Source organism: Erpetoichthys calabaricus, chromosome 18 (assembly GCF_900747795.2).
Source record: "Erpetoichthys calabaricus chromosome 18, fErpCal1.3, whole genome shotgun sequence".
NCBI classification, from domain to species: domain Eukaryota; kingdom Metazoa; phylum Chordata; class Cladistia; order Polypteriformes; family Polypteridae; genus Erpetoichthys; species Erpetoichthys calabaricus.
Window position 1 is genome coordinate 51438741 of NC_041411.2, and position 22309 is coordinate 51461049.

Below are 22309 nucleotides of genomic sequence, written 5' to 3' on the forward strand. Positions count from 1 at the left end.
TGGGAAGGTTCACCACTGTTCCATGTTTTTGCCATTTGTGGATAATGGCTCTCACTGTGGTTCGCTGGAGTCCCAAAGCTTTAGAAATGGCTTTATAACATTTACCAGACTGATAGATCTCAATTACTTCTGTTCTCATTTGTTCCTGAATTTCTTTGGATCTTGGCATGATGTCTAGCTTTTGAGGTGCTTTTGGTCTACTTCTCTGTGTCAGGCAGCTCCTATTTCAGTGATTTCTTGATTGAAACAGGTGTGGCAGTAATCAGGCCTGGGGGTGGCTACGGAAATTGAACTCAGGTGTGATACACCACAGTTAGGTTATTTTTTAACAAGGGGGCAATTACTTTTTCACACAGGGCCATGTAGGTTTGGATTTTTTTTCTCCCTAAATAATAAAAACCATCATTTAAAAACTGCATTTTGTGTTTACTTGTGTTATATTTGACTAATGGTTAAATGTGTTTGATGATCAGAAACATTTTGTGTGACAAACATGCAAAAGAATAAGAAATCTGGAAGGGGGCAAATAGTTTTTCACACCACTGTATATACATATATATATGCACATATATATATATGTAATATATATATACACACACATATATATATATATATATATATACACATATATATATATATAATATATATATGCACATATATATATATATATGTAATATATATATATACACACATATATATATATATATAATATATATATATACACACATATATATAATATATATATACACACATATATATATAATATATATATACACACATATATATATAATATATATATACACATATATATATATAATATATATATATACACACATATATATATATATAATATATATATATACACATATATATAACTAGCAAAATACCCGCGCTTCGCAGCGGAGAAGTAGTGTGTTAAAGAGGTTATGAAAAAAAAAGGAAACATTTTAAAAATAACGTAACATGATTGTCAATGTAATTGTGTTGTCATTGTTATGAGTGTTGCTGTGTTTTATATATATAAAATACACACACACACATATAAACATATATATACATATACATATACACATATATATACATATCTACATATATATATATATATATATATATATATATATATACATATACACATCCACATATCAACATATATATATACACATATATACACACACACACGCTTTATGGGTGATGATTGTTTTACTCTTTTTATGTTTATTTTATTTTATTGTAGAATCAACTCCTATCTGCGCACAGCAGGGCAGCCGTGGGCGGATGCGTATGGTGTATTCACTCCATGTTATCGTGCATTGCGCTGTCAGTGGTATTTTGATAAAAGAATTTGAACAACATATAAGAAGCGTATAAATTATTAAACAGTAAAACATTAACATTTAAGAAGTAAAGTTACATTAAGTACTACTGCAGTGCCTTCGGGTATACCTCATTTTTTGTTTGCCCATTACATGCTTAAATGTATACATTTTTTGGTGCACCTACCCGAGAACACGCGACATATAACCGAGCGTGGGAGAAGCCTGGATTTTAAACACGCGTTGAGTTCATCTGCTGGTCTCCCTCGTGGAATAACTGGTAATGTTTGACTAAAATCTACAGCGAGTAAAACGACATTACCTCCTATTTTTTTTTTTACTATCTCTGAGATCTTGCTTTTTTCGGTTCAAGGCTTCATAAGCTCTTTTATGTTGTATGGTGTACTTATCCCAAACCATCATCTTTGAATGTTGCAAGACTTTCGCCTTGTATGTAGATCGGGGTAATTACATTCATTGCATTCCTAGTCTGAATCACAATCTGATTGTATGGGTGGTTACCTGGCACTGTAGGGTTGCCACCCGTCCTTTAAAATACGGAATCGTGCCGCGTTTGAGAATGAAATTGCGCGTCCCGTTTTGAATCAATACTGGACGGGATTTATCCCATATTTTTTTTATCATTTTTTTTTAAAGCAGCGTCTCATGCAAATCATCCCACACGCATTTTATGAAGATGCCTCCTTTCCTACTTTTGATTGGGTAATACTTGATGTCATCGTTAGTTTGATTGGTGTTTTTAACTGTCCAGTGAGGAGGGCGTGTCTTTTAAGTAGAGTCTGCAAAGTGTTGGCACTGAGATGTGGCGTCAGCGCCATAGTTGAAGCCCCTAACGTTGTGGTCAGCAAGTCGGCTAACATCCGCCATGTGCCGTCTTTCAGTTGCGAGAAGCAGATCATAGAATGGTTGAAACTGTTGCCCCTAACGTTGCGCCACTGTGTGTGGTTCGTTTATACCTCGTGTCTTCTCATTAAACTTTTATCTCGCGAATATGTTATTGCAATCCGCAGCGGGAGCGTTTCTATAAACTTAATTTAAACTTACGTTTTACACCGTGCTTTGTTTCCCTTATGAACATGCTTGTATGCTTAACTCGCTCCGTTCTCAATTGTTTAATTAATTTTTTGCTCTTCGCTGTTTGAGGCTCTTCCTCCATTTCCCCCTACTTCATTCTTTTATCTCGCGAATATGTTATTGCAATCCTTAACGGGAGCGTTTCAATAAACTGATTGAAAATAGTTTTGCATTTACCTTTTTAGCAAAAGGCGAGCTTTTAAGCCTGAGAAATCACCCCGTAAATGCACACGTTTAATTGGACATGTGTTAATATGTATGGTTACACAGTATTAAAAGACAGTGAACAACGTCAGTTACCTTTGTTCCCGCGTTTGATAAAAGGTGAGCTTTTAAGCCTGAGAAATCACCCCGTAAATGCACACGTTTAATTGCACATGTGTTAATATGTATGCTTATACAGTATTAAAAGACAGTCAAAAATTAACGTCATTTACCTTCGTTCCCGCGTGTGACTCGTGCTGTAAATCTCTTCCTTGTTTTTAGTTCACGTGATTACGTAGGAGGCGTGATGACGTGATACGTGACTCCGCCTCCTCCATTACAGTGTATGGACAAAAAATATGATCCAGTTATGACCATTACGCTTTGAATTTCGAAATGAAAGCTGCCTAACTTTTGTAAGTAAGCTGTAAGGAATGAGCCTGCCAAATTTCAGCCTTCCACCTACACGGGAAGTTGGAGAATTAGTGATGAGTGAGTCAGTCAGTCAGTGAGTGAGTGAGTGAGTCAGTGAGGGCTTTGCCTTTTATTATTATAGATATATATATACATATATATTATATATATATATATATAAATATGTGTGTATATATGTGTATATATATATTATATATATATGTGTATATATGTGTGTATATATATATATTATATATATATGTGTATATATATACTATATATATATGTGTATATATATATTATATATATATGTGTATATATATATATTATATATATATGTGTATGTGTGTGTATATATATATATATGTGTATATATATTATATATAAATATATACACATATATATATGTGTGTATTATATATATATATATATATATATATAATATATGTGTATATATATATATATATAATATATAAATATATATTTATATATAATATATGTGTATATGTATGTATATATATATATATATATATGACAGCAACACTCATAACAATGACAACACAATTACATTGACAATCATGTTACGTTATTTTTAAAATGTTTCCTTTACTTTTTCATAACCTCTTTAACACACTACTTCTCCGCTGCGAAGCGCGGGTATTTTGCTAGTATATATATATATATCTAAATCCCCGCGAAGTACTGCTTTTAAATTTTTATGAAGAAGAAAAGCTTTTTAAATTGAGGGAAAATATCCCTATAGCAATTTGTTAAGGATGTGTTTTTTTGTGAAGCAGCCTTAACACAGCTTTTCCGCTGTTTTATAAACGAACGCCATATAAGGTCTTCCTTTTTCCTTGCTTCGCCAAGGAAAGAGCCTTTTTATTAAATCCAAGGGTTCTTCGCTTTTTTTTTTGTTTGTTTATTACGATTGTTATAGTTCTGTTTGTATACGACGTTGTCAGTTCAGCACTCAGGTTGTAATATGACCAAGCCGTGCAAGCTTACTGTTAAGAATGCAACGTATAGTTGTACATGAGAAAAGCAATCTTGCCTCAAATCAATGGCAAACTTTTGTAGGTCTATGAACTTAATTTAAAGTTTAGGTTTACACGGTGCTTTCTTTCCGAAGTACCTGCACTCATGAATATGTCTGTATGCGTCAGTCGCTCAAATCCCCGCGCTTCGCACCGGCGAAGTACTGCTTTTAAATTTTTATTAAGAAGAAAAGAAAACCTTTTAAAATTGAGGGAAAATATACCAATAACAGTTTGTTAAGGATCTGTTTTTTTGTGAAGCTGCGTTCACTCGAGTGATCACTTCGAGATGACTTGCTGGCTAACCATAAGCGTTACCTGGTAGGTAACCACCCATACAATCAGATTGTGAATCAGACTACGAATGCCGTGAATGTAATTACCCCGATCTACATGCTGTCAAATAAACGAACCACACGCCGTGGCGCAATTTTAGGGGCTTAGCCTCTAGCGCTGACGTCCGAGGTTCGATTCCCGTAAGGGAGTGAAGTGAGTGCTTCGCACAGGCGAAGTACTGCTTTTAAATTTTTATTAAGAAGAAAAGAAAACCTTTTTAAATTAAGTCTTAAAAAGAGGTGTAAAGATATTGACAACAAGCTACGCAAACCCACCAAGACATGCAATCGTTTAAATCAAATCGCGAGTCGAAAAACACCATCCCATAATATTAGTTAACGATTAACACATTTCTATATGTATTGTAAGCATACAATACAACTGATAATATGTTGCGCTTATTTATCTGGTGTACTGACATTTTTGCGCGTTTAACGGCTGAAATCTAACGTGGTTTGTGCCCTTCAGAATGAAAAGAGTTTGCATTTACCTTTTTAATAAAAGGCGAGCTTTTAAGCCTGAGAAATCACCCCGTAAATGCACACGTTTAATTGCACATGTGTTAATATGTATGGTTACACAGTATTAAAAGACACTGAACAAGTACAAAGTATTAAAAGACAGTCAACAATTAACGTCATTTACCTTCGTTCCCGCGTTTGACTTGTGCTGTAAATCTCTTCCTCGTTTTCAGTTCACGTGATTACGTAGGAGGCGTAATACGTGATGACGCGATACGTGACTCCGCCTCCTCCTTTAGAGTATATGGACAAAAAACAGGTTCCAGTTATGACCATTACACGTAGAATTTCGAAATGAAACCTGCCTAACTTTTGTAAGTAAGCTGTAAGGAATGAGCCTGCCAAATTTCAGCCTTCTACCTACACGGGAAGTTGGAGAATTAGTGATGAATGAGTCAGTCAAACAGGTTCCAGTTATGACCATTACGCGTAGAATTTCGAAATAAAACCTGCCTAACTTTTGTAAGTAAGCTGTAAGGAATGAGCCTGCCAAATTTCAGACTTCTACCTACACGGGAAGTTGGAGAATTAGTAATGAGTGAGTCAGTCAAACAGGTTCCAGTTATGACCATTACGCGTAGAATTTCGAAATAAAACCTGCCTAACTTTTGTAAGTAAGCTGTAAGGAATGAGCCTGCCAAATTTCAGACTTCTACCTACACGGGAAGTTGGAGAATTAGTGATGAGTGAGTGAGTCAGTCAGTCAGTCAGTGAGTCAGTGAGGGCTTTGCCTTTTATTAGTATAGATCACTCCTTCCAGAGGACTTGAAAAAACTCATGTGGAACACGGGTGGCAAATCTAGCCACTAGAGGGTGTGACAGATAGGGGGCGCTATTGCTCCCTTGAACCCTCAGACTATACGCCAGGTCAAAGTCCAATAGTTGACTTTATTATTATAACGCAGTGCATAAAGCACCCTCCACTCCACAATACTCAAATAAATACACAATACTCTAATAATAAACAATCCTCCACTCCCAGACGCATTGCCACCCTTCCACCCAGCTCAGCGTCTAGGATCTCCCACAGTCCTTTTATAGTCCGTGACCCGGAAGTGCTCCTGAACCCCTGTCCATGTGACTTCTTAGCACTTCCGGGTCAGATCCAAAATTCTTCTTTTCATCCCGGAAGCACGTCATTCCTTCTGTCGCTGTGACTAAGACGTACTTCCGGGTTACAGGGCACGTAAGAGTCTCTGGGCCTCCCTGCAGCGTCCTCTAGCGGGCCACATGGTATCCAGCAGGGCTGTGGATAAAAACTCCATTGTCCAGGTTTCCCTGCTGTCCTTCAGGGCACCTCCATGCTGCAGGGAGGGCTCCATCTGGTGGCCTGGGGGTATTGGCCAGGATGAAAGGCCGGCCATATCCCACAAGGGCTAAAGATCTAGCCACCATGGTGCAGACCAGCCCAACGTGGTGCCCCAAGCCCGGATAAACAAAGAGGGCTAGTGTCAGGAAGGGCATCTGCCTTTAAAACCTAGCCAAAACTTTAATGATGGAATCAATCCAATCAGTTTCAGAACTGCCAGATGAGCAAAAGGCAAGATTGGGATAGGTCTAAGCATACTAGGCCTTTGTGATGGAAATGGACTCTTCATATGTGAAACATAACTGCTCTGGAAGGGAAGAAACAGGACGTTGTACAGGAGAATAGAAAATACCAGCTAGGTATTAGAACAATGTTGGTGAGAACAGGCCATTTAGCCAAATAAGTTTAATAATCCTAATTCCCTAAATTCTCCAAAATAGCATCAAGTGAAGTTTTGAAGATCGCTGAAGTTTAAGAAACTACCTGTAATTTATTTCATGTGCCTATGTTTTTAGTGCAAAGAAAAACAGACTAACATTCAAAGAAAATATGCACATAAGTTTCTAACTTAGTCCCTGTGTTCTTCACAGGAATTTATTATGAAGTAACAGCAGTGATCCACTGTAATAATTCCTTTCATAATTTTATACCCTTTGATTGTGTCACCTCTTAATTTAAACAGTTATGCAGCTAGAGAGCAGACTTTTAATGGTGCTCCTATAGCATGTGGTAAGGATTGGTGGGGGGAGGCCTGCTCTCTTCAGTCTCTACAAAAAGTACAGACACTGCTGAGACCTCTTGGCTATGGAGGAGGAGTTGTGGAGTACTCTACACATTATGCTATATAATCAAATATCCTATTAGCCATAATGTGTACTGTACATTAAACTTTCAAACCTCCCATTCTGTACTCAAATCTAAGATTCTTACTTCCTACATGAAAAGTCGGAGTTGTTGTATAGTTGGAATTTCTCTTACTGGAGTATCAGAAGCTGTAGTAGAAACAACAGTTCTCTCCAACTGTATGTTTAACTCAATTTCAATTTCTACTTCCTTTCTGTAATACCTTTCATTATTTATGTTAAATTTCATCTGCCGAATCCTATATGCTATCAAAGTCCCTCTGCAAAGATTCAGTTGAATCTATTTTATCTGCCCTTCCTCCTAGTTTAGCATTATGTGCAAACTCGACCAGCTTTTTGTTGATATTTCTATCCAGATCATTTATGTACATTAAAATGAGCAGCAGACTCATCTCTGATCCCCAAGGGACACCACTTCTAACATCACCAAATTCTGAAAAGGTTCTTCTCACTATAAACTCTTATTTCCTGTGTTTAAGCCAAATTTGTACACATCTGCACAAAGCAACCTGAATGCCCACTTCTTTTAGTTTGATGCATACCCACTCATGTAGTACCTTATGAAAAGAATTCTAAAAATCAAGGTGAATAATATCATATTTACCTATCTGGTCATATGCTTTTTTTTGCTTTTTCTTATAGTTCCAAAATATTAGTGAAACATGACCTCTCCCATCTGAACCCATGCTAATTGCCGATATACATTTTTTTGACATGTGACATTTCTTGACACTTTTCCCTTAAAAATTGCTTCCATTAATTTACTCTTCATGCATTTTAAGCTTTACTTGAACCTGCCCAATAACCCTTTTATATAATGGGATAATAATTGCTAGCTTCCTATTCCTAGGAATTTCTCTAGTGTGCAGAGATTTTCATGAAATAAACATCAAGGGTTTACAGTATATACAGTAGCAAACAAAAGTTTTGGTGCCCTTGTTTAAAATGTCTATTACTGTGAACAGCTAAGTGAGCAAAAGATAAACTGATCACCAAAAGGCATAAAGTTAATGATTACACATTTCTTTAATACATTAAGCAAGATTACATTTTTATTTCCATCATTTACCGGTACAAACTACTAAAAAAATGAAAAGGGCCTGAAGCAAAAGTTTGGGCACCAGACATGACCAGTACTTAGTAAGATCCCCTTTGGCCAGTGTCACAGCTTGTAAACGCTTTTTGTAGCCAGCTAGTCTTTCAATTATTATTTGTGGTATCATCACCTTGCCCTTGCAAAAGGCTTCTAATTCTGCAAGATTCTTGGGCCGTCTTGAATGCACTTCTCTTTTGAAAACTATCTTCAGATTTTCAATGATGTTTAAGTCGGGGGACTATGAGGGCTATGGCCAAACCGCCAGCTTGTGCCTCTTGAGGAATTCCATTGTAGATTTTGAGGTGTGTTTCAGATCATTATCTTGTTGTAGGACCCATCCTCTTTTAATCTTCAACTTTTTTTTTACAGATGGTGATGTTTTCTTTCAGAATCTACTTGTATTTATTTGAATGCATTCTTCCCTCTACCAATGACATGTTCGCTGTGCTGCAACACAAGCCTAAAGCCTGATTGATCCACACCCATGCTTAATAGTTTTTCACTCTAAAAATACCTTTGTATACATAACTTGTGGCCAAAAATGTCTATTTTGACTTTATTAGTCCACAGGACTTGTTTCCAAAATACATCAGGCTTGTTTAGGTGATCATTTGCAAACTTCAGGCACTAAATTTTGTGGCTAGGATGTAGGAAAGATTTTCTTCTGCTGATTCTACCATGAAGGTCAGGTGTTGCGGCACAGTAGAATAGTGCACCACCACTCCAGAGTCTGCTGAATCTTCCTGACGTTCTTTTGCAGTCAAAGGGTTTTTTATTTGTCTTTTTACCAACAAGCAGTTCTTTCAGAAAGCTTTCTTGGGTCTTCTAGACCTCAGCTTGACCGTCACCGTTCCTGTTAATTGCCCTTTCTTTATAAAATTACTAACAGTGGAAACAACTACCTAAAACACTGCTGTCTTCCTATAGCCTTCCCCTTCTTTGTAAAAATCTAATTATTTTATTTTACAGCATGCTAGGCAGATGCTTAGAGGAGCCCTAATTGTTATAATAAGGATTGAGGAGTCAGAGAATTTACTGTATACAGCTTTGCAAGTTGCATCACCTGGGTTTTCCTAATGATGACTGTGAACAAGCCATAGCCCTAATGAGCTAATTAAGGCTGAGGTCTGAGACCTTAGGAAAAGTTATCTGAGACCTCAAATATCTTGGGTTGCCCAAACTTTTGAATTGTACTCCTTTCCTTTTTTTTTCACTGTACACTTGTACAAAACAAAAACAATACACAAATCTTGCATAAAATGCTGAAACAATTTGTGTCTTTAGCTTTATGCCTTTTGTTGATCAGTTCGTCTTCTGGTCACTTATATATTCACAGTAACAGACATTTTAACCAAGTGTGCCCAAACGTTTGCATGGTACTGTATATATACTGTATACTCACTAACCTCTTTAACCTCTTAAGATAAATGTTACACTCTGGTGATTGTTGGATTTCAGCCTATTTAATCTAAGAAGCACTTCTTCCCTTACAATTTCCAGATCACTCATAACCTCCTTGGCAGAGGTGATTTGAGGAGCTCTGGGGGCCCCACACAGAAAACTCTATAGGGTCCTCCACCTCAACCTTCCCTGCATCTTGACATGGTAAAATTTATTACCATTTTAGCGCAAAGTCTAAATGAATAAGATCAACAGGGAGGATTAATAAATAAAAATCCTTTATCTTAATTTTGTGAAAAATTAATAGATTAGAATAATAGATTATTAAATAAAACACCAAAATAAATACATTTGCATAGAAAACAGAAAAAGAACAATAATAGCATAAAGAAAAATTTAAAAAATCTAAATTAATTAATAAATAAATTAGTAAATAAAATGCAAATAAATGTAAGGTATACATGGCAATAAAAAATAAATACAAACTGCATTTTGCAAAACTTAAAAAATAAAAGGGATTAAAAAAAACTCACTTGTGATGGTATTACTGTAACTTTCAAAATCATTGTTTGTGGGCTTTGGCTACAGCAAATGCAGCCACAACATCCTCCAAGTCCAAAGACAATTGGACCCTGTGCTTGTTTGAAATTAAATTTTGGAGAAAAAGCCTCTCCTGGCACTTGGTAGATCTCATGTAAGATTTAAACAGCTTTAAAGACAAAAAATCTTATCTTGCCAGAGGAAGCAGTGACAGGAATGCTGAGGGACTAAATTTTGACTTCTCACTGTGTGGCTGAATTGCTGCTGCTGATTTTAGCCATACACTGGGTACAGTGGAGCCAGGAAAGACTGAAGCCAAATCAGAAAAAACCAAGTCAATCCAGTTATTGCATCCAGATATGAAATCAGTTCTGATGACATTAAATGTTACTAAAAGTGTACCATTCGTCACAAACATTCTTGCAACAGAGATTGGGGTTCCCCTTAGCGAGGTTTGCAATTGTGTTGTTGTAGTGTGTCAAAGCTTTGCTTCAATGGAGGTCCTCGCAGATTTTCTATTGCAATGAGTATCTATGTAAAAGAATGCCCTCTGGTGCTCTAGGCAATTGCCTGCCTTGCCTGTTCTTTCACTGCGCCTCTGCTGCTTGGCAGTCCCTGCTACCTTTGGGGACTTTTTGGTTTCTTCACATGTGTAAGCCTCAGAAAAATGCAAGTTCAAAACATCTGCTATTTCATCATGTTCATATTTTAATTCATCCTTTCCATTCCAAATACATTTCACCTCCTTCTTGACTGTTCTTTTACTATTAAAATACTGAAATCTCTTTATTTAAAAATACTAGGGGGCTCCACCCACTGCTTGCCAACCCCCATGTTTGGTTTACCGGATATACAATACAATACAATTTATTTTTTGTATAGCCCAAAATCACACAAGAAGTGCCGCAATGGGCTTTAACAGGCCCTGCCTCTTGACAGCCCCCCAGCCTTGACTCTCTAAGAAGACCAGAAAAAACTTCCTAAATAAAAACCCTTGTAGGGAAAAAAATGGAAGAAACCTTGGGAAAGGCAGTCCAAAGAGAGACCCCTTTCCAGGTAGGTTGGGCGTGCAGTGGGTGTCAAAAAGAAGGGGGTCAACACAATACAGTACAATACATAGAACAGAATAAATCCTCAATACAGTATAAAAATAAAAATTCTAGAAGTACAGAGTAGAATTTCACATTAGATGATATCACATAATATGATTTGGATTTGTTTTAAGTCCTGGAGACCTCATTCATCAAGCTGCTTCCCCCATTTTACCATTTCACATCTGAAATAGCGCTAATCCGATGAAAGGACCCCTCATTCCCACATCCCCAGTCATCAGGGATGACTTTACCTTAGGCAGGCAATCTACAATTTAAAGAGATTGTTATTTTCTTGGGAACTGTTGCATATGCATTATTTTCACTTTTACTTTAAAAACTTTTGTAAAAACAATACTTGTCCTTTATTTCCGGCCATGTGCATGGTTACATCTCTTTCTTGTCAGACGTATAATGCTGCTCGTGTTGTGAAGGGGGGGGGGGGGGGGGGTGTCTGAACACACGCTAAGGATATGTCTTTGGATCATTTGCTGTCTTTCTGCTGCTTGCGAGCTGTCTCCTCTGCCTGCCACATGTCGTTGTTTTAAGAGCTTGGAGCACATGATGCTTGTCTGCCAAAAGCAATCCAACAACTGCTTGGTCTCGCGTGACGTTGTAAAAACAATACTTGTCCTTTATTTCTGGCACCGGGCGTGGTTAAATTCTTTCTTGCAGGACGTATAATGCTGCTCGCGTTGTCGGGGTGGGGGTGGGCAGCTGTTGCGCTGCCCTTCGATCTTTTTAAAGCCTGTACAGCCGCTGTTCTTTTTTGCTACGGCCCTGGGACAATCTCTTGGCACCAAGTCTCATATTTACGGTCCCCGCGAGACGCACCGTGGCAAGTCTCTTTGGTCTCGTGGGTCTTTTAAATGTCTTCCGAGAAGATCATGTATCGTCGCATTGCTTTTGCTTTCCAGGACAGGATTTCTTTTTATAATAGAGAGACAGATTAATTTCCAAGTTGGGACAGGATGTAAAATGCAAATAAAAAAGAAAGCAGTGATAATTTGTAAATGTTCTTTTACCCATGATTAGCTGAAAACAGTACAAAGAAAATATATGTTCAGTTTAAACTAATCAACTTCATTTACTTTATACACTCATTTTATATATGATGCCTGCAACATATTCCAGAAATGTTCAGACATAAGTATATTTAGACATTGTCTAGATGGCAACATTTATTGCTCCCAAATATGTATATACACTTCAGCATTAGCAGTGACTTCACAGATGTGCAAGTTTACTTTGCCATTCACACTAACCCACCCCCATACCATGGCAGAAGTTGGCTTTTGAACTTGGCGTTATAAATAATCAGGATGATTCTTTTCCTCTTTGGCCCAAACAACATGATGTATATTTTCTCCAAAAACAAGATGAAAGGTGGAGTTATCAGACCTCAGCACACATTTCCATCTTGTGTCAGCCCATATCAGGTGAACAGTCCAAAAAGTCAACAGCTCTTTTGGTTGTTGCTGATGTAAGGATTCTGATTTGCATAGTATAGTTTTAACTTGCATTTGTAGATGCTTTAATGAACTGTGGGCACTTCTGTAGACCCTGCAGTTTCTCAAGAGCCTCCAGTGCTGGAACCAGGATCCAGTGATTCACAGCCCCTTTTGCAAAATCAAAGAACATTGAGCCACTTTCACCATGGTCAGCAGATCCATAAGGACCAAGACAATCCTCATAGCCAGCCCTGTCAGTGCCAGTGGTTGCATTGAAGTCACCCATGACCAGAGGAGTGTCACCTCGTGGGGACCCATCAACCACAGAATAAAGTTGCAAATAAAATGTCTCCCTCACCAAGACCTCACTCACCGCGGTCAGAGCATACACTGACACAACAGACAAGGAACCCAGGCAGTGCCATAATCTGAGTCTCATAATGCGCTCGTTGAATGGAGTGACATCGGACGCAATTGGAAGAAGCCGATCTGCAACAGCAACAACTACTCCCCGAGTATGACATCCATCAGAGCGACCAGACCAATAAAAGGTGTATCCACGTACAGAGATCTGGTCAGTCCCAGGTCTGCGCACCTCAGAGAATGCCACCACTGAAATACAGGAGTTTACACAGCTCCTCTGACAGCAGAGAAAGATGATCATCATGCCGGAGAGACAAGACGTTCCACGCACCTACCGGATGGGCTGCCTCAAATTGGGACTTGAGTGCTGTCATGTAGTGGGCGACACCTCAGCACAACAGTTCTGATCCACGACAGGCCTGAACCCATTGGCTCTCCGATGGTTTTGACTCTTGTAGGGATGGGGCTCCGGAGGGCTTTACCCCATTCCCTTCATGATACGAACAGCCTTCCTATGGGTGGCTGCAGCAGAGCTACTCCCATGGAGAGCAAAAAGGAGTCCTTTCTGTCATCTCACAGCTGTGGGAAGTTTTTATTTTTGTGGCTGAAGTGCCAATCTTGCCACCAACCCTATGATTTCCCTTTAAGCTGTAGGACCGCTTGCAGGGCTGGATGCAGTTTAACGTCATACCCAGGACAGACCACACAACACACAATTCTTTTTCTCCTCCATAACCTCCAGGGAAGCTTTGTCTCCCTCCTCCCGACTCAGGCTCCCTGAGTAGTGTCTGCAGGCTCCTTTTATACGGCATCCTGAAGATCTCCAGGTGCTTGTTGGCAGGTGTGGTGGAAAAGCTGCACTCCAGGGCTCAGCAACTGCTGCAGCACCCCCTGGCGGTGCCTGTGGGTCCCAACTGGGCTGTATCCAACTTCAACTCCCATGGAGCCCTGCGGGTGTCTGAGGCACCACTGCAACCCAGGGGGGTTGCCATCTAGCATTTCTGGGGAGGTAACGTATGTGTGTGTGTGTATATATATATATATATATATATATACATATATATATATATATATATATATATATATATACATATATATATATATATATATACATATATATATACATATATATATATATATATATATATATATATATATATATATATATATATATATATATATATATATATATATATATATATATATATATATATATATATATATATATATACAGTGGAGTCTCACTTATCCAGCCTTCGCTTATCCAACATTCTGAATTATCCGACGTCCCCACCACAAAAAAAAAACGCATCAATTGGCAACAAGAACTGCAAGTTGCGAGCGTAGTCTATTTTTTGTTGCTAAGTTCATTTTTTCATTTAAATTTTTCTGTTGTTTTGTTGTAAAACATGATTACAGTGGATTATGTGGCCAGTCCTCTCTGGCGTGTGTGCGCGTGTCTCTCTTCCTTTCGTGCGTGCGTCTCTCTTTCTCTCGCGTGTGCGTGTCTCTCTTTCTCTTGCACGTGTGTGTGCATGTGTCTCTCTTTCTCTCTTGTGTGTGCGTGCGTGTCTCTCTCTTTCCCTCGTGCGTGCGTGTCACTTTCTCTCGTGTGTGTGTGTGTGTGCGTGCATGCGTCTCTTTCTCGCACGTGTGTGTGCGTGCGTCTCTCTTTCTCTCGCACGTGTGTGTGCATGTGTCTCTCTTTCTCTCTTGTGTGTGCGTGCGTGTCTCTCTCTTTCCCTCGTGCGTGCGTGTCACTTTCTCTCGTGTGTGTGTGTGTGTGCGTGCATGCGTCTCTTTCTCGCACGTGTGTGTGCGTGCGTCTCTCTTTCTCTCGCACGTGTGTGTGCGTGTGTCTCTCTCTCTCGCTGCACAGGGAATGCACAGGGAGAGACTGAACACATGCGGAAATCATCGGCGCGCACAAACCGAAAGGGAAACTGGCTTGTTCGTATACCGAGTGTATGGTAGTAAACAGAGGCAAAAGTTTGGCGAACTTTTTGGTCATAACCCGATTTGTGCGTGTTCAGAGACATTCGTGAACCGAGGTTCCGCTGTATTAGGTTCGTGATGTGTTAAATTACAACACAGTTTGATGTTTAATAGGCTTTTTCTTAACACCTCCCATTATTCGATATTTTCACTTATCCGACGTTCTGCCGGCCCGTTTATGTCAGATAAGCGAGACTCTACTGTATATATATATATATATATATATATATATATATATATATATATATATATATATATATATACACACACATACATATACACTTAAACACACACACATATACAAACATGCACATACACACAAAGGATTCAAACTCACCTTTACGCATAGCATTGACTCTGGGACTGCAGATCTTTATCCTGCCCTGAAGTTGCCTCAAGGAAGCTGTCATGGGTGCATGTGGACATGCTCACAAGACTTAGGCAGAGTATTTTTCATTTAGACTTTGTTCCAGTGCACATTACGGTAACCATAATGTCATCTGTTTGATTGGGTTAGCTTCAGTAATTAAAGCTCTTCACTGGCAATGCCACAGAAATGAATATGATCCAACCGTAAATGTTGAAAGTTATTCATTACCATTTTTGATTTATATTACCAAAAATATGGTAGACATACATTGTCCTTCTATATAGCTTCTTCATATTTCCTAGACAAACACAAACTAATTTCTCCATCTGCTTCATAAACAAAATTAATTAAATTCCATCTAAACTGGTAAAGTGCACATTAATAACATAATCTGAAATTCAGTTAACAAATATTTTAAAGTGTGTGAGTCTGTCAAACATAGGCAACTGAAAAATAGATATCCGTGGTAAAAAAAAGAACAAGGATTAGGCACTAAAGATGGCTAGAATCTCATAATATAAATAGATGGAGGAAAACAACTTCCCCATAACAAAATTTGTTAATCTGATTTGAAGTTATTTGCATCTACTGTCTACACAATCATTCATGTACAGTTAGTTGCAATGTCATTTGAGCATTCCTTATCTCTCACAACAATATAATTTTCTTACGTACACATATACCCAGGCTAAAAATAATGCTTTTAACACAAAACAACTGTGACCAGAAAAATGATACTAAATTACAATATTTGCATTACCTTCTCAAATCATTAGCTCCTTGGGTTTTATTCCTTGTTGCCTGTTCATACAAAATATCACAAATGCACTTTCAGTCTCTAGCCTGCTTTCACATATTAAAAAGTTACATTGCATTATTTTTGAGCTGTTCAATAAACATTTCTACCACACTTCTTAAGTTATACAGTACAACATAATGGGCCACTGGGCTTGGAATATACATAATTTCTGGCAACCTGTAGTTAATTTTTGCCCACTCAAAGTGAGCATGAGTGATATTTCTGAAATAAAGCATGTTATTTTTTGCATTAAGCTGATAAATGTCAGTATTACAACACACAGGATATCCTGGTGTGGGCAACTCAGTTAACTGGTGGTAAAAAATGGGAAGATTAAATTTTAATATATTTCTAATTTAAGTTTAATCTAAGATCTCCATTACAGAAACTCCTCAACACTGCCTAAAGTATGCATTTTTCTATAATGTGTGCTCAGAGAATGTTGATGATTTTGACAAACAGAGACAGGCACAAATAAAATATACTAGCAGAAACTATGTTTTCCTTTGCACCCCTTTCTTCCATTTATTCAATGTTTATTCTTTTTCCTTGAAAGCCGCTTCAATGTGTGCAGATGCCAATCACGCAAACTACTGACACGCTTAAGGTCTGTCAGTTAGTCAACGATTGATTTTATTAAGTAAATGCTGGCTTTCACTAAAAGTCATGCCCATATTCTAGATCAGGTTTTCAACATTCGTTTCCCGCCAGCTTCTCATAGTTCTAACTACTTCTCCTGACATTTTAATAGAGTATTATCACTGCATGTATACAGTATGTTAATTCCTGTTCACTCATTTATAGTCTATTAACTGTTACAAAGTCTCCCATGGCATGTCAACTATACTGCAATCAGCAGTCTCTGTCCATTGCGTTCAATCAATGTGTTGACTTCCAATACAATACTTCGATTTTTTAGACCAAAGCAAACTTTTGCAGAGGTGAACACTGACTTGCTTAGCTGTTTGCATCAAAGACTGTAATGTACTACACTGACAGTAATGTATCAATGTATTTAGTCGAATACACTTATTTAACATGTTTAATTTGTAGTGAGTTTTCAAATCTAATCTGCAAAAACACAGGATTTCAGATCTAATCTCATTAAGACTAGACTTCAAATTAGAATGTTGTTCTTCGCACGGCGTACCACAAGCACATAGAATAAATTACCAAGCAGCGCAGCAGGGAGTATGAGCTGCAAACTTATAAAACTTTAATTGATGGACATATTAGATGAACAGGATTGATGAGCTTGTTATAGGAAATGGTCTATTCTCATCAAAAATTCTTCTTCTATTCTATTCTAATATTCTAAAGCCCAAAATGTTATAACCAAATATATCCAGATATAAAGACAGTTTTAGGCCTTATGTATGCTACAATCCACCCAATCTAATTACTATTATTTAAACAGAGGAGAAACAAAACTCAATATCACCAAAAAATGCAGTAAAAGAAAGAAGTCTTATGTTCTTTAAACTGTCTCCTGATCTTTGCTGTAAACTAGCACCAATTAACAGCTTTGGCTACTGGCAAATTAAGGAGACTGGTTGTTAGACACACACATGAGACTGCATGTGGTAGAAAGACATCAACAGACATAAGGAATTTGCTGTTTAGGTGACTCAGGTAGCTGCACAGACAAGAGCAAAGAAGGTGCCACCAATCTGTGGGAAGGGCCATTTGCACTAGCTGAAAAAGGATTTTTTAGCAGTTAGCTGGGTTCAATACCCATACAGAAAACAGGTAAGAAACAAACTCCAAATGTAAGAGTTGGATATCTTGGATATCTAAATGGCAAGTGGCTAAGCAAAAACATCTGCTGGCAAATACTTACCTGCCTTGATAGGACTACACTGATGTTCTACTGAGACATATGTTGGGTCAGAATAACAGAACACTTGCCACTCAGCAAGCCAGTCACTTGAGAAGACGTGGCAATCTAGACAAAGCAGCACAAGTGCCATTCGCCATAAATTGGCCAGCCGGACAAAAACATAAACCAAAGAAAAAAAACTGTTAGAAATTTCCTCCAAAACCTACTGATCCATCCCCGCAAGTCCCAAATCTGTTGCTTTTGCTATAGCCATTTAGCTGGGGATGCAGACTGCCCGGATAGCAGTATGTTGACATTGAAATTAGTAGCAGTTTATACAGTTTAACAACTAACTAAAAAATGCACCATATCTGTAAACTTCATTATACTGCTAACTGGTAAGTGGATATTTCTGGACAGATTTTCCATCAGAAACCTTTTTTTATTATTATTATTATTATTCATACTGTATGCCTGCATAGTTACAAACTAGAGAATGTTTACCACATCTTAAAAACAAAACTAAAAAGGTTAATTTGCAAAAGTTACAGACATAGCACTATTAAGAATAATGTGGACAACATGATTATTACTGAAATCTTAGAGTTATTTACTTTTAAAATGGGGGATATCTTCAATCTTCAGCAGAGTCTTCCTGTATATATTTTACTGAAGTGTGTGCATCCTCTGCCATACTTTTGTCTGAAAAAATATTGCAGACAAGCGAAGTATGAATAATATGTAGTTGTAAAATCTACTTACCATTGGAGATTGCAAGGCTTATGAGCAGCTGAGTAAACATTATCTAGTTAGAGCAAAAAAAAAGGTCAGTTGTTTTATTTCAGTGCCAATTTTTGATTTCTTCTTAAAAATACAGTATTTCTGGACAGTGGTTTAACTCTCCTTAATGTCACTGATGATCACATCTGCTCAGGCCCGAGTATCACATTTCTTTTTTCTTTTACAGACTTGGAAGGCAAACTTTATTGTAGAAGTTACATTGTGAACATGACCCTGATGATGCATTGCTGGGTGGTTCCATCTTCTGTTTTCGCTAACAAACTGCTCAACATATATCCTTGAACAATGAGTCCTTTGGAATGGCAAAACAATTTTTTTCTTTGCCTGAAACAGTGAAGTTCTAAAGCATGTCTTTCAGGGTAGTTAGAGAATGGAGTGTATTCTTCAAATGGGCAGTCAAGAAAATGGAGCACGAGAGGACACCTTAGAGGGCTATGTGGTTTGAGAAAATGTTTAAGGTGTATAAGACATTGACACAGAATTGCTGCAGTATATTTGAGAAATGAATACTGAGTGGCTCTGGTTTCTGTGAAGTTTTGAAAGTTGCAAAGCACTTGGTTCAATAGGAGTCTATGGCTTCATGTAGACAGCAAAGACAGAAGTGGCACATTCAGCCAATAAGGTATTTTTCCAGTTTTAAACAGCTCACTGTCATACAGCACATAAACCACACAATATGATGTTCATATTCAGCCTTAATTAAATTATTTGCATTTTATGTGTTACTCTTACAACCTCAACAGCATGGCATTGTATTTCTTCAGCTGCAATAACTATCTTTTGATCCTATACAAGTGCACTACTTTAATAAGAAAACACTACTAGTGCCAAACCAGCATTACTTAACATTGACTCAAACCACAAATATACCACATTGTTTCCAATTTAAGACAATTTCAAATTTAAGATGCACCCTCCTTTTAAAACATATTTTGAGGAAAAGAAAATGACTGGTAAATATAAACACATACTAAGATCTTTTTTTTCTTTTTGTGTAATCAATTTCACTTGACAAGCTCATGCGTATTGAAACTGTTTACTTTTCACAAGACCATGTGTGCTGAAGCACTTTCCTCTTCACAAGCCCTTATGCCCTTAATTACTTTACCTTTCATAAGCTTGCATAAGCTCATTTCCCACATTTATGTAACTGTTAAGATGGACTCCAAGTTTAAATTTAAAATTATTTGAAAAAGTGCATACTAAATTGGAAGCAATAAAGTATTTATAATAACCCACTTACACTACTTCCCTGATCACACACAAATTTAAGACACTCAGGCACGTTGCGTCAAGGTAAAAAATATGTAGCTAAATTATTACTTTTTAAAATTGTTAATGCCAAACTCCCATCTTCCAACTTTTCCTTGATTCCTTCTCTCACATACCGAGACTGTTCTGCAGAGCGAAAGGACCATGTTCGACCTCGGATCTGCTTCTTCATCCGGTGAGTACCATTCTTGAATGGCAGTTTGATGAGTTGCTAAAAAGAGGGAAAGAAATCACCAATACTTCTGTGTGAACTGATTGCAACAGTTTATGACTGGGACCTGCTGCAAGGATGTAATGGTTGGGTTCCAATATAACACAGTGCACATCCTACACTTTGTTTTTAGTTTAGAAGCTAAAAAGTATATATGGCATATAACAGCAAAACACAAGTGTAGTTCTTTGCATCATTTGCACTGCAATTTCTTACAAATTACTTCTCTGCTTCCTGTACTTAGGTACTGGATCACACACTTCTCAGCTTCTTTCAAAGGAGATGTGGAGCTGGAAGGGGTGATGGCTGACTTTTGGGAGATGGTGAAGACTGAGGGAGAGGAGAAACACTGTCAACTGATCGACATTTCAAACATGTATGGCATGAGTGAACAGATAATTATTCATTTTGCCAAGTGTAGTAGGAGGCTAGGTCATGGCAAATGGTGGGGATATTCCTACAAGGCCATTGCAATAAAGGAAACCTTGATTATAATGACCTATATAATCTTCCAGTAAAATGTAAGGATCCCTAAGTCTAATTGATGGTAGCTGGGAGGGTCATTATCCTTTGTGTAGCCCCTTGCTACACGTAATGAAGGACTGGCCTCCTGGGGGTTGAATGCGGCTCAGAACAGCAAGGGTAGCTGGAGATGGCAGGGAGGGAATTCTAGAAGGATAGCCCTTGAAATTCCAGAGTGAATTCATGAGCTCTCGAAAGTTATGCCAGACTTAAAATCTGGTCAATGTCCTAGTGAGCGTAGAGTTGAGAGGTTAGAACTGAGTACTGAACTAAATGGAAGAAAAGAGGCTGGAACATCTAGGAAAAATGTACGGCAAGTAAGAAAAAAGAGCGTTTGTATATTGCTAAGGTAGGAAGTGGATTAGTCACTCGTCAGATAGAAAGGGTGACAATCCTGGTTTAGGAAGAATCAAACTGGCATTGGTTTTGTTGTTTCTCTTTCTTTATTTGTGTACTCTTATCAGTCCTTATATTAATACCTCCCATGAGCTATTTATTTACTGTAAAAAACAATTTATATATATTTTGGCCTCCTTGGAATTTATTCTGGGTTCAAGTATTGTTTGAGAGTGATTTCTAATGTCCACACATTTATTGCAGTTGTGCATATCAGTGACATTAAATAAACCTGGCTTGTGTTGCTCATTATGCAATCAGATCATTTATCAGTTCAATCACTAAGCTCATGTATTTCCCTGGAATGTAGTGAGAACTGTACAATCCTGTATGTTTGGAATATATTATAAGAGGTTTTCTGTTCAAAACTAGTTCAGTTTTTTAACTTATATTTTGCCATAGATGTTTCCTAAAAGAAGTATCTGTAGCATAAGTGATGTCTAATTTAGTTGAGAAACCTACTGTATATGCCTTACATTTAAATGCTTGGATTGTCTAGATTTCAAAACAAATTTAAAAAGTCACAAAACCAAATCTGGTTAATTTCAAAAGAATTCCTAAAGAAAAAAAAAGACACATTCACAAAGCAAAACACAAAATCCTAAATACAAAAGAAAAGCACTAATACTAGAGAATCCAAAAATGAACATTACCAAGAATATTACCCAGAAAACAACAGAGAAGCAAAACAGGGAGGTGAAGGATACTAGTCAGTCCATGGAGACCATTAAAATTACAAACAGCACAAAAATGCATAGAAAGAACAAACACTATACAAAGAAGGCCAAAAATGACTAAAAGACAAAAACAGTAGTGCTGTTGACTCACAGCTCTAGGGACACATTTGGAGTTTGCTTATTCTCCTTGTATATAAGCAGCCTTTTAGTCAGGTACTCTGCTCTTTCCCACATTTTAAAGAGTTGTGTTTTTAATTAATGGGAGTGTCCTGCCAAAGCAGAATGACCATTTATTTTAGGATCGGAAGATGAAATGAAAACCAAAATGTAGTACGCAGCAATGTTAAAACCAAAGCGGCAAACTAATCTTTCAACACGCCAAAAATAAGAGACATGAATCAGAATCGTAGCCA

At 37.6% G+C, this 22309-nt stretch overlaps 1 protein-coding gene across 1 annotated transcript in view; it reads left to right on the forward strand.

Annotated features, from left to right (window-relative positions):
* The window catches only part of rasgrp4 (RAS guanyl releasing protein 4), a 156057-nt gene that overhangs the window by 94206 nt on the left and 39542 nt on the right, over positions 1-22309 (forward strand). The window contains exons 3-5 of the mRNA XM_051921377.1: positions 18985-19098; positions 20100-20265; positions 20546-20677. Of these exons, the coding sequence (XP_051777337.1) occupies positions 18985-19098; positions 20100-20265; positions 20546-20677 (412 nt within the window). The remainder of the gene's footprint in view (positions 1-18984; positions 19099-20099; positions 20266-20545; positions 20678-22309) is intronic.